Source organism: Scomber scombrus, chromosome 9, assembly GCF_963691925.1.
Source record: "Scomber scombrus chromosome 9, fScoSco1.1, whole genome shotgun sequence".
Lineage (NCBI taxonomy): Eukaryota > Metazoa > Chordata > Actinopteri > Scombriformes > Scombridae > Scomber > Scomber scombrus.
Window position 1 is genome coordinate 4,057,852 of NC_084978.1, and position 16,884 is coordinate 4,074,735.

A 16,884-nucleotide genomic window follows, 5' to 3' on the forward strand; every position below is an offset into this window, starting at 1 on the left:
CTTCCTTCCTTCCTTCCTTCCTTCCTTCCTTCCTTCCTTCCTTCCTTCCTTCCTTCTTCCTTCCTTCCTTCCTTGACTCAGGACAGCAGGAGGGTTAAACAGGTTTGATCAAAGCAGCAGCGTGTTGAAGGAGTTTAATTTTTAAATCTTAAAGCAATCAAAACTACTCCTGTTGTCTATATTGTCTGGTGTAAATTGCATGACTCACACTCATTAAGCTCTTGGTTGATTGGGGAATTTGTACTTGATGAGAATATTTATGGTTTGTTTATTGCTGCGAGTCTTCAATCACTACCAGGTAATGATCACAACTGATGCATCACAGTAATATACACAAATATAGTTTAATAAAACACTTAAATAATTAAATAACACACTGTACAAGTATCTCCTCAAATCAACAGACACTCAATAAACCATTTTTGCAATTAAATCAACTAAAGCGAAGCAATCTTCTTTTCAAAGACAATTAATCTGTTTTGTACACTGCCGACACTCCAGGTTTAAAACTCCCACTCTGCTGTGTTTTATTTAATTTTTTTCTGTGGCATAGAATTTCCCAGTAGGACTGATGAGAGTTTATTTTGACCTTTATCTCATCTAATCTAAATAAATTAAGTCAAGTGTCTTAAGGCAGGTATTAGCTCTAATAGGGACAGCAGAGACACAGGGGAGGGCTGCTAATGCTGAGAGATATGTGTGTGTGTGTGTGTGTGTGTGTGTGTGTGTGTGTGTGTGTGTGTGTGTGTGTGTGTGTGTGTGTGTGTATCCTCTTTCACACTGAAGGAATAAGTGAAGAAAAACCATGTTTGTCATTTATGTGAACAGAATACGGATCCTTCTCCTAATAAGGATTTTATGTGGATCTGACTTGTTGCTATAGTAACTATACGATCACAGTAGGGTCAATAAAGTGACTGTAGATAGTAGATAGTATCAGATAAACCTTTAAATGCTCACACGGATGACCATGAGTATCACAATCAGTCCATTAATTGATTTGTGAATCAATGGAAAATTAATTGGAAGCCATTTTAATGATCGATTAATCATTTAAATCATTTATCAAGAACAAAAGCTGCTCAAATGTGACGATTTCCTGCTGTTCTTTAGTCAGATATAATAATTAACTGAAAAATGTGATGTTTTTTGACGTCACCTTGGGATATTAGAACATATATATTCATATAATTCAACTATTTTCATCCTATAGACAAATTGATGAAGTAATTTATGAAGAAAATAATTGGTTGCAGCCTCATATATGATTGATTCAAACGTGTTAAATGAACTTTTATGAGAAGTTTAATTCAAAATGTTATTTAAAGAAAGGTCCGAGTAGATCATCTTAGAGCTCAGGTTGAATGCGCTGATGCTACTTTTGTGTGTGAACATGTTTAAGTAGTTTTTGTGGGTTTTTTTATGTGTATATAATTTATTTAAGACTAGAATATACATGAAAACTATGACTTTGTACACAATGTTTGGACAAGTGTAAAGTCAAAGCCGTTCATAACCGCACTCAAACACACAAAAGGAGTGAAATTATGAATCATACAAACCAGGATTACAGACGTCAGATGATGTTAGATAATCTGACACGGACTCCTTTTGAAGCATTGAGGTCGTTAACGCTGGTGTATACTTGAATACCACATTACATCAAATCAAAAAGGCGGGAGTCAATTATAGGCCAGGTTTCAGATAATAACCGGGGGCGTGCTTGACATGAACAGAGGTAGGATAAACTCCTGGAGCTTGTTACATAACGTTCATGTCAGTGAAACATAAATAGTAACTCTAGTTCAATGAGTACATGTGTGGCTCTTTAGAGGGCCGTCATGCAGAGGGGAGGAGGAGGAGGGAGGAGGAGGAGGAGGAGGAGGAGGAGGAGGAGGAGGAGGAGGAGGAGGCGCAATATCATTCAAATACAGGGATAATTGTATGTATTTATCTGTCTTTTATTTTTATGTTTTACTACTTGGTCTATCTTTTTTATTCTTTTTATATTTATTGATTGTTTTCCTTTTTATAACCTATTTTACATCTAATTTCATTTCATCTTTTTAATACCCCACCTCACATTTCTAGTTTTTTATTGACTTTATTTTATAGTGACTTTGTTTCAGTATTTATTTATTACATTTTAGCAATCTTTTATTATCTTATCTTTTTTTTTTTTTTTTTACCTCAGATGTTTTATCATTGCAGATTCGTGAGAGTTATGATAGCGTTTCCTCGGTTCCTGTTTTTATTGAGTCATCAGTGTGTGGGGGGGGGGGGGGGGGGGAGGGGGAGTTAATTGTAATGCAGTAACAAAAATTTAACAGACACAGATCAAAAAACAAGGCGGCTTTGTACTAAAATACGAGCAAATAAACAGATCAAACAGACAAAATTACAATTAAAGGCCTCTCTCTAATAAAAGCCTGCTTCCAATAAGACCCCCCAGCAGTTGAGATGAATAAAAGGTCTCTATTAGAGGAAATACGGTAGCTTTAGAAACGCCCCCTTCCCCCTACACCTTTCCAATGTGGGATCGGGGGGGGACTGTGAACGACAATTTGTGCAACTTCCCAAACTGATAATGTGACATTCAAGCTCCAATTGTCAAGTTTTCCCTTTTTCTTCCTTTTTTTCACTCTGTGCACGGCTATTCTGTCGTTTTTTCACATTTCTGTTTTTCTTTAAGTGTATCAAGTGCAACACTATGAATGAATTTCCAAACAGGAGAGACTGTCAGGATAATGTGCGCCCTTATCCTCGTATATTAATGATTATCACGCCTCTCTGTGACAGTCAGCTTTTCATTCCTCCTTCGCGTGTGGCCGCTCTAAACAACTACTATAATATAAACACATTTGGTTTCCATGAGGCCAGACAAAACATCCTGCAAACTGCCTCTGTTCAAGCATGCATAGGTGTGAAAATGGGGAAAGTCCAAGTCCAAGTCTCCAGGTACAATATGAATAGTTAACACCGTTTTTTCTCATTGCTTGCTTACACAGAACACCTCTGAATCTGCAGGGGAGGAGGCGTTGAGCTTGAGAAAATAACACTGGCATGCTTTAAAGTGAACATCTTACTGCTGTTTTTCATCTCAGCAGGAACTGCAGCTTCCTGTGTGCATCCTGTAATTTATAGCAAGATTAGTATTCTCTATCACCTCTTAGCGCTTTTTTCTTTATCTCTTATACCAAAAACTACTTTTTTAATCTTGCAATTCCTTCCCTCATTATAATAACTAACTTCTTACACTTTAAAACGGTCACAGCTTTGACCAAAAGTCACTTTATTAGGGTGACAGTAACAGCTCAGCCCCCCCCCCCCCCCCACCCCCCCCCTCAGGAAACTGGAGATCAAAGGTGCTACGTTGTGATGTGCCGCTCTGATTAATCACTGCAAAGCAAACGTACTCTGATGCAGCTCCACGTTTTCCCAGCTGCACAATAAGTCGAGTAATAATTTCTCCTGACGTTAGAGTTTCATTTAAGGTGCGGTGAGGCTCCCTCACTATAAAACACTGCTGGTAAATGATGTCTTTAATCACACCAGCTCTGTTTTTTTTTTAATTAAAGTGTAATTTACCTTCTGTTTGCTGTAAATGAACCTCCTTTTTTGTGGATTTCACTGTTGTGGTTGCTCTCTTTTATACGATTTTGGGGAACAGCATCGATGAAATTAGTGACAGTTGTGTGTGTGTGTGGGTTTTTTTTTTAACTAATTGTTGTCGATGTATTTATTACTGGATGTACAGAACTGTTTCATTTGACAACAGTGTATAAATCAAATTGCTTTCAGAGAAAATAAGGCTCTTCTTTCTTGCACTCCATATGGCTTTTAAGACTTTATGGACCATACTGGTGTTTTTTTATGTGTATGTGTACAGTGGCCTTTCTATTCTGGAGTAGGACCATTTTATGCCTCTCATATGTTAACGTTACCTTAAGTATCCCTTTTTCTGAATACATTACCTACTTTGGAAAACCCTGAGGGTCATTTACAAACACTTCTGTGTGTTGAAGATATTTCAAGAATCCTGAGAGATGTTTTTCAGACATTTAGCTCGACTGCGGCTGGATTTACACTTACAATAAACAGTGGTCACAGCTCTGTTTCTACTTGTGTTCATTGTCATACATTCCTGCTGGATAATCACATGTGAGGAGCTTTTATACTGAATATTTCTATATGAAACACTTAAGTTAGAAGCTTGCATTTAATTGAAAACCACAACATGCATTGTATATTTCATGTGCACTGGGGGTGAATCAGGTTTTGTGGGGGTTTAGGTGAAAAAAAGAAAAAAGAAAACAGGGAGAGACGTGAGATCCAGTGGCAGAGCTATTCCCTGCAGACAGAGCAGGGGTCATAAATGATGTCTGAGACCCCGTTGAGGGTCGTTTGGTCCTTTTACAACAGTGCAAACAAGCCCTGCTGAGAGGACATCATTAGGACAGGTGGGGCACATTAGAAAGTGTGTTTTTGTCATTAGTGCAGACATGGGAATCAGGGGTAAAGCCTCGCCTATCTCTCACTGCCTATTTTTCACTGAGCCGTGTTGGACAGCTGTCAAAACCACGTGAAGACAAACAGTGTAGTCTGGCGTGTCAGGGCTCGGGTTTGTTTGTTTCCTCGTGCCTCTCAGGAGCCGCTGCCAGTCAGCCATTCTTCTTCCAATCTTATGGTTTTGTTTCTTAATATTGACTTTATTTAATTTGGCATAGTCGTGTCAATATCACATTATTAAGAGTATCACTTGAAATATTTGTAATATGTCAGACATATCAATGAGAAAGGGGGAGGAGACGACTCATGACTCAACACGATTGCAGAGGCAGGAGTCCAGATGCACCTGGGCCGGTTTGGAAAGGTAATTTATTTTATGCACTGAAGTAGCTTTAACTTAGAAAACAGAGTTACTTTTCAATGATAAATGTATCAAGTCGTGTGAAAAGAGAAGCAAACAACTTAATTTGGCACTAACTGCAAGAGGAAACTGAGCAAAAACAAATCCACCAAACTGGCACCTCTGGGTCTATAAGACCTATCATTATCAGAGCTCCATCTGACTCATTTGACTGACTTCCTGGCAATGGTATCTGATCACTGGTGAAACTCTGAATGGACATTATCTCTGTATCTCTGTGTGAAATTTAGAAGCTGTGAAAATGAAATGAAATGTTTCCTGAAAGACGCAAACAAGAGTGACACATATGAGCTCTATGTGGCTTAAACTAAGGCGAATATTTCCGAGTTTGAGTTGAAAATCTTTCAAAAGAATTTTTTTCAGTTCTCCGTAAACATAATCGACTTTATCGATGCACAGATAGATGCAAAACTGAGAGAGATCCTGGAGGAAATGGAATGAAACATCCAGGAGGATAAAGCGTGAGGTTTTTTATATGCTTTGCTTATTGTCAAGAATCCCATGAAAAGATCTAAATCGACAATGTTTTACACTCAATATCTACTGACTTCCCTATGTGTGGCCCTATGCTCCAGGCCCTACTAGCTCCTACTGAAGAGCTTCATTTTTCTGAACAAGTCACATATACAGTGTCATTAAAAAAAAGCTAAGTCAGGTCGCTAAAAGAGCTGATCGCTGTAAGTCAGGGATGTCTAAACTATCCCATAAAGGGCCATGATGTGGCTGCAGGTTTTTATTCCAAGCAAACAGGAGCACAACAGGCTTGGCTCATTTAAACAACTGATCTCAATATTTAGACAGTTAATTGGTCGAATCGTGCGCTGCACACGGCCCTTTATGAAATAGTTTCGACATGTCTGCTGTAGGTCTTGGCAACTCTCAATGGAGTATATTGTGAAATTTGTAGAGGACTCGTCCCCACATTTGGTGTTCTTGTGAGTATTTCTTGCAGCAGGTCGGTGTGTGTGTGGTTGATTGAAAATGAAGTACAGTGAGTGTAATGAAGGAATGTGTCACCCAGTAAAACGGTGTGGCTCATTCATGTGTTTTTAATAGTTTTTTTTGGACAATGACATCACAGAAGAGTAAGATAAAGGTTAGTATTGTTGTATTTGGAGTTTTTTCATTGGATTTGTTGACAATAAGAAATACAACTCTCTTTTAAATGGTAATGATAATCAGTTTGTGGCTTTTCAACAGACAGCTGATAAATGTCAACAGTTTTATTTACCATTTTAACAATTTAAGGATGCCAAAGGCTCTGTAATAATTTCAGGAATCTGCTGTTGCAAAATGCTAATGAGTTGTGCACATTCCTGACATGCCCGGCCTTGTCAACAAACAGCTTTTTTCTATTTCTTTTTTTTTTTTTTTAAACCTCAAAATGAAACTTACACTGAACTTACATAACCGGGACTCACAACAGATCTTAAGTAATTTTGGCAATTTGGCACACCCGTAGTCAGTGTCAGACAACAACTTAAAAACAGATTGGACCGGATTTAATTTGGGGTTGTTGTTTTTTTGTTGTTGTTGTTTTTGGGTTTTTTTTCTTTCGGTCCCCTCTCTGCTGAAACTTTTATCCAGTAATTCCTCTCGGTTGACTCAGCGGTTGCCTGCCGCCCGATAAAGCACACGCTCGCCTCAGGAGAATGAAAAGCTTCGTTAGAAACCAGCATTTATCCATGAGTCATTCTCATCCTGTTGAGGCATGAGAGGTTTCTACACCAACTCATCCTGTACATTAGCAATGGTGGATTCATGTGTGAAAATAAGACAAGAAGGATCATGTTCTGAATATCTAGTTACAACAGCACGTTTATATAGTTAAAGGTAACACAGCCTCCCTCGTTTACATGGATTTATATGATCAGTGGAGTTCACTCCCAGTATCACAGTTTTCTTGTATTCTCTTACTGTCTGCTGCATTATGCTGACTGTGACAATAGGTGAAGCGTTGCTGCCTTTGAGTAAAAGGTTAGATTATAGGATTATCTTTTCTTCTGCATGCTGATTCCCTTCCTTGACACTAAAAACATCCCATAAGATCTGCAGGGAAACTGGCTGCAGGGATTTGCTCCCATTCAGCCACAATAGCATTGACCACTGACTTTGGGCGATAAGGTCTGTTCAGTTCAGGGTTACAGTTCATCCAAATGGTGTTGGATAGGCTTAAGAGAAACCATTTCTTCATGGACTTGGCTTTGTCTTTGTGATGCAGTATCAAGTTGAAACAGAAAAGAGTCTTCCCCCACACTTTTATCACACAGTTGGAGCAATTAATCAATGAAAAGTAGCTCAAGAATGTACACAGGAGTACTGTATGTGGACATGGTTGTACTTGTAGTGTATTTCTGGGGCTTATATAAGGTTACAGAGCCAGTTCTTGTAATTATAAGCACTTATGACCAAATGCAATATTGTTTTTCAAATGCATTGTTTCTTATTCAGTTTGTTTTTACAGTTTTTCACTTTTATTTTAAGGTTTACACTCTATATGTGAAATCTGTTACCATATGTATTTTTTTTCTCTCTGGTCTTCTTCCTTTTAGCCTGTCTGGTTTATTTTCATTTCTACTTTACGTTGACCCCCAGAAGGACCCTTTTGAAGGCTAATGTGGAGTGCAGGACTGCAGACTACACCCAGGTCTTGACATTACGAAATCCTCAGAATGTAAAAAGTACACACAGGCTTAAAATCCAGTTTCAGCCACACACACATATTTCCATCATGAGTTTGTATGCATGATTAAATGAATATCAAATACACCTGCATGTGCACAAAACAACAAAAAAAGTCTTGTTTTAACGTAACACTCTCAGGCTGTTTCAACACCTTCTGTCCTGCCTGCTTTTGTGTGACGTCTTTCTATTAAAACAGCTCGCCCTCTCTTTCGGTAATCCTTCAGTATACTGGCCTTAGGGTGTGGACAAACACTAGAGCTACCAGGAGATTATAAGAAGAGGACAGGGCTTGTAGCAGCATGTAGCGTCAGAGCTAATGCTGCGCTCATTAGCCTCAACATCAAAGTCCGCACCAGGAGAGTCAACAACTGCAACTGTCAAAGATGAACGTTCAGATACCTGAGGGGGGGCTACAGGCATTATTTTTTTTGGTCTTTTTTGTGCTATATTAGTTTCTCTTCTAAAAGTGTCACATCCTTTCAGGGCACGGATGAGTAACTTTGTGATCTATCTGAAGGAGTTTTTTTCTGATGAAGTTCAGGTTTTTTTAGCTCTGCCCTCTCTGCGACACGCCCAGGTTCTGCTTCACTTACTTTGCTCAGACTTGCATTAGTGCATTAGGAGATATCAACCATTTTTTAAGCCCCTTTTGGGAAATATCTTTCCCAACAATATGCGAAACAGAGGTCCTCCCGATGTCTTGTATTGACAGGGGAAGTTTGAATCAAAATGCAAATCAAACACAAGGGAGCATGCAGCCTATATTTCTGTCCAAACATCTCATAAAATGGATGACACTATCTATGCTGATCCAATTACATCCCCCATATCCCTGAGTTCTCATATATGTGCCTTTCTGTCTGTATGCCGGCTCGCTAAAAGCTTCAAATACAATTTTTCAGGGCTGTGAAAATACTGTAAATATTTAAATAGCTTATCTTATATCTTCACAAAGCTGAAGGTCAGAGAATCTAATTTCATAATTGGATCTAAATTTTTATTAGAAAATGTAAAGTTACCTGTGATCATCGTGATATGTCTAAATCCTTTTATGCTATTCAAGCTCTCCTGATTGTCTTACATGATATTATTTTATTTAAATGGCAGCCAGCCAGCTTTTGGTAAGAGTTTGAGGAGGAGGGAATGGGCATAAGGGAAAGGGGAGAAATGTTTGCAATATATACTGAAGAAAATGTGTACTTTTTCTGTTGAGTTATATTGGAAAAAAGGTGATTATATGATATTATACATGAAATATACATGTTTTAAGCCATGATGACCTATTAAACCGAAGTTGCCAACAAGTTTCAAAGTTTAAATTTGAGTTGAGCTTTGATTTAATGTCATTAATATGAATTACTGTGCAAATATTATGTCAAATTTTCTTTTAAATGTAAAGGTAAAATGTTGAAAATAAAAACAGAATATTGGTTTTGAATGTTGAACTGAAAAAAATAGATACATTTCAAATGTAACAGCATTGTATGGTTGTGGAAAAAATGTAGAAAAATAGGTGTTGCACCACTGGAAACCACTAATATTATTGGTTATTGTTGTGTGTGTTTAATGGTTTTGTAGAAGAATGTTTCAACTCATTACCTGTTTTGGGATCAACATCAAAGTATGTCCGATGAGATTCCAGCATCTGGAAGGACAGCTTGCCATCGGAGGACGTGTCCATGTCTGTGGCCGAAACCTGAACCACAGACTTGACTTTGGCCACGTTCTCCTGGACGGACGCAAAATACATCGGCTGGGAAAGTTCTGGAGCGTTATCGTTAACGTCCAAGACCTCCAGGTAGATGTGAGTCCAGGAGATCAAAGGCTCAGTTCCCAGGTCGGTGGCGTAGACAGAAAGCCAGTAGTGAGGCAACGTCTCACGATCCAACGTCTCTGTTGTACGAATCACACCTACGACACATGGAAGGAAGAATAAAACACCGTTTCCACATGTGAACTGCAAAATAGTATTAACTTGTTTCAAACATGACTCAGAAATTAATCACATATCAGGATAATAGGTTTTACATGTAACAACTGTAACCGCTTTAAAGGATATATCAATCACTTTGACTTTTTAGCTTAAGGTGCATATTTGGATTAATAAAAAAAAAAAAAAGTCTGGATTTCTGCCCAAAGGTGGATTGAAGATATTTTTTTGTGTTCTCTGCTCAGCAGCATAGATGACACATTTGTGTTGCCAAAAACTATTCAGATTTCTGCAGTACACAAGAGAACACCACAAGGTATGCCAAGGGGGTAAAAACAGAAGAAAAATGACTTTTTGACACACAGTTGCCCCCAAAAGCAGTTTAAATTTGGATACCCGGAGGGAGAGTTCAAAAACCAGCAACAGAGACAAGGAGATATATTTCAACATGGTTCCATAATGACAGAGAACTCCATTTGCCCTGATTTTATCTGATCCTTGAGTGCAGCAGGCTGCTAATGGAATTCACTATGGCATGTTGAGAGGGTGCAGGGTATCCTCTGTAAAGGATATGCTGATGGAAAAAAAAGACAAACCTCCTTATCCACCCCAGAGGAAATATCATGCTGTACAACCATGCTCTTGTCACATCTTATCGTAAGCTAAAAGGGAAACTACATGAGGAAATGTGCCGTTATAAAGATCTTTTGTGACAACGTGGTGTAGACATTTGTCTGTGACGCTGAATATGCACAGATGCTAATTGGGTATTGGTATTTGGTAACGCAGACAAGACCTGAATCTGACCTTTGACCTGCCTCCAGGGGGGTACATGCTGAGATTGATAAACACTGGAAACAGCAGTGAGCAAAAATATGTCACTACAAGGCCCATAAGTGGCTGTTCTGGAGATTTCTATCACATAATATGGTCTTCCTCTGAAAATGCAGTCATCTTGGAATTATAAATGCCATTTTTCATCATGTTTAAAAGCTCCAGAGAAAATATTAATGGACTTTGTGGTGTGATTGCTTTTGTCAACTGATGTTTTCAAGATGAAGAATAAACTTTAAGCCAAAATAGGCAATTACCAATTAGCCAATTATATATATGACCTGTTTAAAATTTGACTTAAGTCTATAAGCACAATAGACTGTTTGAATTAGTTTGCCGTGTAGTCTTGCAGCATATAAAAAGCACCATAATCCATCACCCTTTCCAACTGAGCAGTCTAAGCTACTGTAGTTCTCTTTAATAATGTAAAATGAAGGAAACTGATGAGCCGTGACTATGTGATTAATCACAACACTCATATAAACATATAAGAAGCAATGAGTCAAAGTATTATTTTGAGTTCTGCTCAGTAGAGGGAACAATTATGAATAAAGATAAGGAATATAAAAATAAAACTCTATTTCAGCAACATGACAACAAATCTAAGTTCTGTATTAGCTTCTTCTTCAACTTATATTGCCTTCAAGTCATGCATATAAATGCTCCACAAATGAGGAAAACTGAGCCAGATCCACAATATAATTATACATTTTCTCATTTTCCACTTATTGCCAACAATACTACGCCTATTACATCAAGTGCTACAGAACAAAACTCATAACCACAACATCAATTACCTGTTTCCTCATCAATGGTGAACACTCCTAGGCCAGAGCCTTCATTTATGTGGTAGCGTACGACTCCATCTCTGCCCAAATCCTTGTCTGAAGCTGTGACAGTAACCACTGATGTCCCCACCGCTGCATCCTCCATCACTGCGGCATCATACACAAACTCTGAGAACACCGGCCGGTTGAGGTTTTCGTTGACATCCAGAACCTCAATCTCCACAAAACAGGAGGATGAAAGGGAGCGAGGGAGGCCGTGGTCAACAGCCCGGACTGTCAGGTTGTAAGCTGGACGCCTCTCAAAGTCCAGCTCCCTCTCAAGGGTCAAAGCACCCGTGGAGGAGTCGAGGTGAAAGATCCCACCCTCTGTGTTCTTGAGGTTGTAGGTGACAAGACCTCCACTGCCCAGATCTAAGTCGACACTCTCCACCCAGACCAGGAGGGTTCCCACCGGTACATCCTCTGGAACTTTAATTTTGTAAAGCTTGGGTGCAAACTTTGGTGGGTTGTCATTCACATCTTGCAAAACCACCACGAGGTCAACGGTGGAGAACAGCTGTGGGCCGAGTTTGGCTTGGTCTCTGGCTTGGATCCAGAGGTCATGCCTGGGTGAGGTTTCTCGATCCAAACCACCCGTCACACTCACTTCACCCGTCAATTCATCAATTTTGAACATGTCAGTAGATGTCAGCAGGGAGTATTGAACATTTCCATTTGTGTCTGCGTCCAGATCCAAAGCACGAGCTGTAAAAATAATAGAGTCCTCCTCTGTGTTTTCAGGGATTCGTATCACATACCTGGGCTGATCAAAAACTGGAGGGTTGTCGTTGACGTCGATGACATTCACTGCGATGAACTTCCATGCAGAAGTTTGCGGTGTTCCCAAATCATAAACAGTGATGTTCAAAATGTAGAACTCCTTAATCTCCCTGTCTAAAGGGCAGACTAACTGGAGGTCACCAGAGAAAATGTCAATGGAGAAACAGCCATCCTCATTCCCGCTAGTTATGGCGTACACCAGCTTACTGTTAAACCCTGTGTCATTGTCTGTCGCCTTGAACTGGACAATGGTGGAATTCAGCGGATGGTCTTCAGGGAGATCAATCGAACCGGGGATGCTCAGGTCAAATTTGGGAGAATGACGGTTTGTGATGTGAATATCGGAAAATGTGTCTTCCTCTGTGTTGATTAGAATGGGTTTGATCGACTCTATCAGTTTATCAGTAAGCTGTTTGAAAATGCCTGTTTCCCGGCAGTGGAGGGTTGGTTCATCACCTTTGTTAGTGACAGTTACCCTGACAACTGAAGATTCGGAGTGATGCTTGCCATCTGTAGCTACAACTCTCAAATTGAATGAACCCTCTCTCCGGGGGATCGGTTCCTTAAGGGTGACAGCTCCTGACACTGAGTCAATATCAAATACTTGGAGCTCATTCCCCGACTCGATGACAAACCTCAGCTGTTGCAGCTCATCTAAATCGATGGCTGACAGTTCAACGATTGTTTGCCCAACAGGTAAATCTAGCGGTATGGTGGAATTGCAGTCCACCCTCTCAAAAAGTGGGATGTTATCATTGATGTTATTCAGGGTTATCGTCACGGGGCATTCGCTGACCTGACTGAAAGGGCTGCCGCTGTCAGAGGCCCAAACTCTCAGGTGGTACCGCCGTTTCATCAGCTCGTAGTCCAAGTGTTCAGAGGTTGAGATGACACCAGTAAACGGGTCGATTGTGAAAGGAAAGGGGCCTGAGTTGGCAATGGCGTAAGTCACAAAGCCATTTTTCCCTTTATCTTTGTCTGTGGCTGCTACCTTCAAAACACTGCTGCCAACAGGGGTGTTTTCATCCAGCGTGGCCTGATAGGAGCTCAGTGTGAACTGTGGGCTGTTGTCATTTTCATCTGTTATTTCGACCACTATGTGAGTCTCCGCTTCGCCATGATTGGCCATTACATCAAACTCATATCGATCTTTACTCTCATAATCAAATTTCCCGGTGGTTATGATGATCCCTGTTTTGGGATTTATCTTGAAATTATCACTGTCTGGATTATTTTTGATACTAAAAGTAACATTATAAGGGACTGGGTTGACAGAAACCTTCAAGACATGAGTTTTAAGGGGGGAAAACTCACTCAGTGTGACAATATACGTGTCTTCCAAAAATGCCAGTGGGCTGTAATGATACGCTGGAACGTGGATTAGCGTAATTGGAGAGAGTAAACTTGGGTGGCTCCTGTCTTTAGCTTGAAGGGACAAATTCAGCCCAAAAGGGGTTTGAGACCAGCTAATCTTCTTTGTAGAGATCACTTGGAAGTCACTGCCCTGCACACCTAAGGGGATAATCTCAAAACCCTTGTGGGGATCGCCTCCAACAATATTAAGGGATTCCACAGGCTTAACTCCTGCTTCCACATGGACATTGATAGTTATTTTGCCGCCTGCAGAAACTATTGGTTTGGGAGGAGGCGTGATAACTGGAGAGCCGGAAGACATCTTTTGTACATTTACTGTGACCCTTGCAACATTACCGAATTTCTGGACACCAGATATTTTCTTTGTCCTGTCCTCTGCTAAGATGGTCAGGTCATATCTCTCTGTCCGGGTGTAGTTGAGCCTCTTGATGAGACTGACTGTGCCTGTGAAAGGGTCGACGATAAAAGGATGAGCTCTGATGGTGAATGAATAATAAAACTCAGCGTTGCTTCCAATGTCAGCGTCTGTAGCACTAACCCTGAGCACACTTGACTTAAGGGGAGTGTCTTCACTGATAGCCAAGTTGTAAGAGGCAGGGTAGAAGAGGGGCTTTAGGTCGTTTGTGTCAAGCACCTGGACAAACACCTTTGTCTTCGACTGCAAGTCAAAAGTGCTTTCTGTGGCCTCTATGGTGAGAGTATAAGTGTCTCTAACCTCCCTGTTGAGGAGAGCTGAGTTACTGCTGCGTGTTTTGATCCTGAGGAAGCTAAAATCTCCAACTTTGACGGCTTCTGCTTGGAAAAGGCTGTCTTCGTCCCCTGAGACAACATTATATGTGATTTCCCAGAGCAGATCTGTGACTTCAATGCCCATCTTCACCGACGTCTCAACGTACGTCCGTGGGGCAGAGTTCTCATTGATAGTGGCGTTGTAAAGATGGTGTGTGAACCTCAGTGGTGAGCTGTCCTTTCCTTTTCCCATACTCCCCTGACATCTGGCCACGTTTAGGAGGACTGTTGCTAATGTAAGGAGGATTGTTCCTGAAGCAGCCATCTTTAGTGCCTCCATGTGGATCCTCAAACCTTTAAAAAAAAGGAAACAAAGATAAATAAATACATGTTTTGTAATATAATGTAAATCAGGAATAGGAAATGCCTTCATAGGACATACACTGTTTCCTTACAGTAAGTAATTAGTCGTCTATCTTTTATCACCTTGTATATCTGCAGGTGAACACACAGCACACAGATAACACTCATACCTGCACTGTTTTGTAAATACACCAAGCATCTCAAGCTGCAGCTCCACAAAGACTACAAAATGGACACAGAGTACACAATGACACAACAGCAGAGAGAAGGCCTGTGGTGAGGCATCTGACTTCTTGTTCTAACTTGTCTTAACCAAAAAAAGAAAAAGAAAGCAAACACACAGTTTCAGGACCAGAAAGTTGCCTCCGAGCCTTTTCAGACAGGTGGTAGGCTAAACACTTCCCCATAATTATTCCTTTAGTAGCCAAATACTAGCAACACTGAAATTATTACTCTTAAGCCTTTGTCATCGCAGATCTATGAAGAGGATTTGTAGTTTGATGATTCAGTATCATGCAGATGACAGTGGGTGGTTCAGTCCTGATCCGAGTGTAAACGGCTGCATGTGTACAGTCGGTCTGTGCTGGTGACTGCTGTATGTGCATTAAATGTCCCTGCAGGCATAAGCCACCAAACTGCTGCATTCATAATCTATAAAGGATCAGGATCTGGAATGCTGGAATGGTTATTCATTGAGTTACTTATCCTCTATTTAACCAGGAAATGAGTTTCAAAATATGTTTCGGGAGGAAGACGTGGCTGAAATGCTTGCAGGATGTTAAAAATAACAGCAAAGACATCACACAGAGAGTCAAGGACGGAAACCAGTGCTCTCTATCTTTAACCTATACATTTCCTCATAAAATGCTCTTGAATTTGTCACATACACATGATACAAGACAATGGCAGTGAAATGTTAGGAAGTATATAAATGAAAGTCATCTTGTTGGTATTTCAGACGACATAATATGATAATATTTAACTGAAAGTGAGAGAACTATGAGAAACCTGTCATATTCCCACAATCCGCCTTTAAACTTCATCTGTATCTTAATCTTTGTTGTTCATATTTTAGTGTTGTAGCTGTGGTTGCATAACTGATGTTATCAAAATCCCTGGAATCATTACTTTCATTTGATGGCTGTAGGATGTAGCTCTCCTTGGCTATTCTGACTGTTTTCCTGTGTGCAGGTAAAGCTTGGTCACCCTCAAAGTAGAGGATTAAGATAAACAGTAAATAGATAAGTAAAACTAGCGGCTCAAATATCATACTTTCTTACACAGAGACTTTATAAAATACAGATCTAGAACCAGTTGATTTGATTATTCATTGGCCGACATGTATCAGCACCATTCTCAACACCACTCACCATGCAAGAGACAAAGCACAGGTGATTCTATACTATCAGTGTCTCCACACAAGACCAATAACAAGCAATTTCTGGGGTACTCATGTGGGAGTGAAAATGTAAAAAGCATATGAATTGCAAAAAAGGCCCTCCATTCAGATTTGACACACGCTCGAAGGTTCGCCCCTTTCACGCATTTTAATGGAAAACAAATGTGCACAAGAAACATTGAAATACAGGAGCTAACGGCGCGCCCAGCTGATGCACGGCCACGCCACGCCAGCTTGAATTTCACAACACCCAGACCTGACAGCGGAGAGAACTGGAGGGCAGAACACTTTGCCCTTCACTGCCTCTCTGACAGCCCATCCACAGCTAAAAGCAATCCACACAGAACAATCTGGAGGGCAGAAATGCCGTCCCCCAAGATCAGCAATGAAAAGATCTGTGTCACAACCCCCCCCCCCTTTTTTCACTCCTCTGTAAAAAATAAGCTTGTTCAGGCAGTAATAGGAAATTAAACCTCATCCATTACACCTCGTTGTTGGTGTCTAGATGAGTGTGAACATGCAAAACAAAAGATGTCTTCACATTGTGCCACAGCTTGTGAATACCAGTGTCTTACACAATCTCACAATTTATATGGGTTTATGAAAACAGGTCGCCCCCTGAGTATACTATGTACTGAACATTCAGTGTCTCCAGGTAGACTGGCGCTGGAGGTTTCAGTGGAGGGTGACAGGTATGTGGGGTGTTATCTGCAGTCAGGGCACTTGGTGACAGATAATCAGATTAGTAGAGTCAGGGTCACTGTTTGGGTTTCAGAAGAGATTTGAGGCATCAAATCTTGTAATCTCGCCAGATTTTCAGTAGTGTCATATTTATTTTTACTATTCTTTTACGTCTGCCAGGCTGGATTAAAATAGGCTTTAGCATAATTTAGTCTATGGGATTGGTTCCATTTTAAGCCAGGGACACACAATGTGTCACATCAGACACATTTTTCTTTTTATGCTATAGAATATCAATGGAAACACAGATACGGCAGGTCTTGCTGCATAAATGCATGCAACTGTGATATAT

The 16,884-nt window shown here is 40.3% G+C and overlaps 1 protein-coding gene across 1 annotated transcript in view; it reads right to left on the reverse strand.

The window, feature by feature from the left end:
- fat2 (FAT atypical cadherin 2) overlaps nucleotides 1-14,414 on the reverse strand; it is a 113,226-nt gene extending 98,812 nt beyond the window's left edge. The window contains exons 1-2 of the mRNA XM_062425028.1: nucleotides 11,177-14,414; nucleotides 9,215-9,526 (exon numbers count right to left, since the gene is read on the reverse strand). Of these exons, the coding sequence (XP_062281012.1) occupies nucleotides 9,215-9,526; nucleotides 11,177-14,414 (3,550 nt within the window). The remainder of the gene's footprint in view (nucleotides 1-9,214; nucleotides 9,527-11,176) is intronic.
- Nucleotides 14,415-16,884: the final 2,470 nt, after the last annotated feature.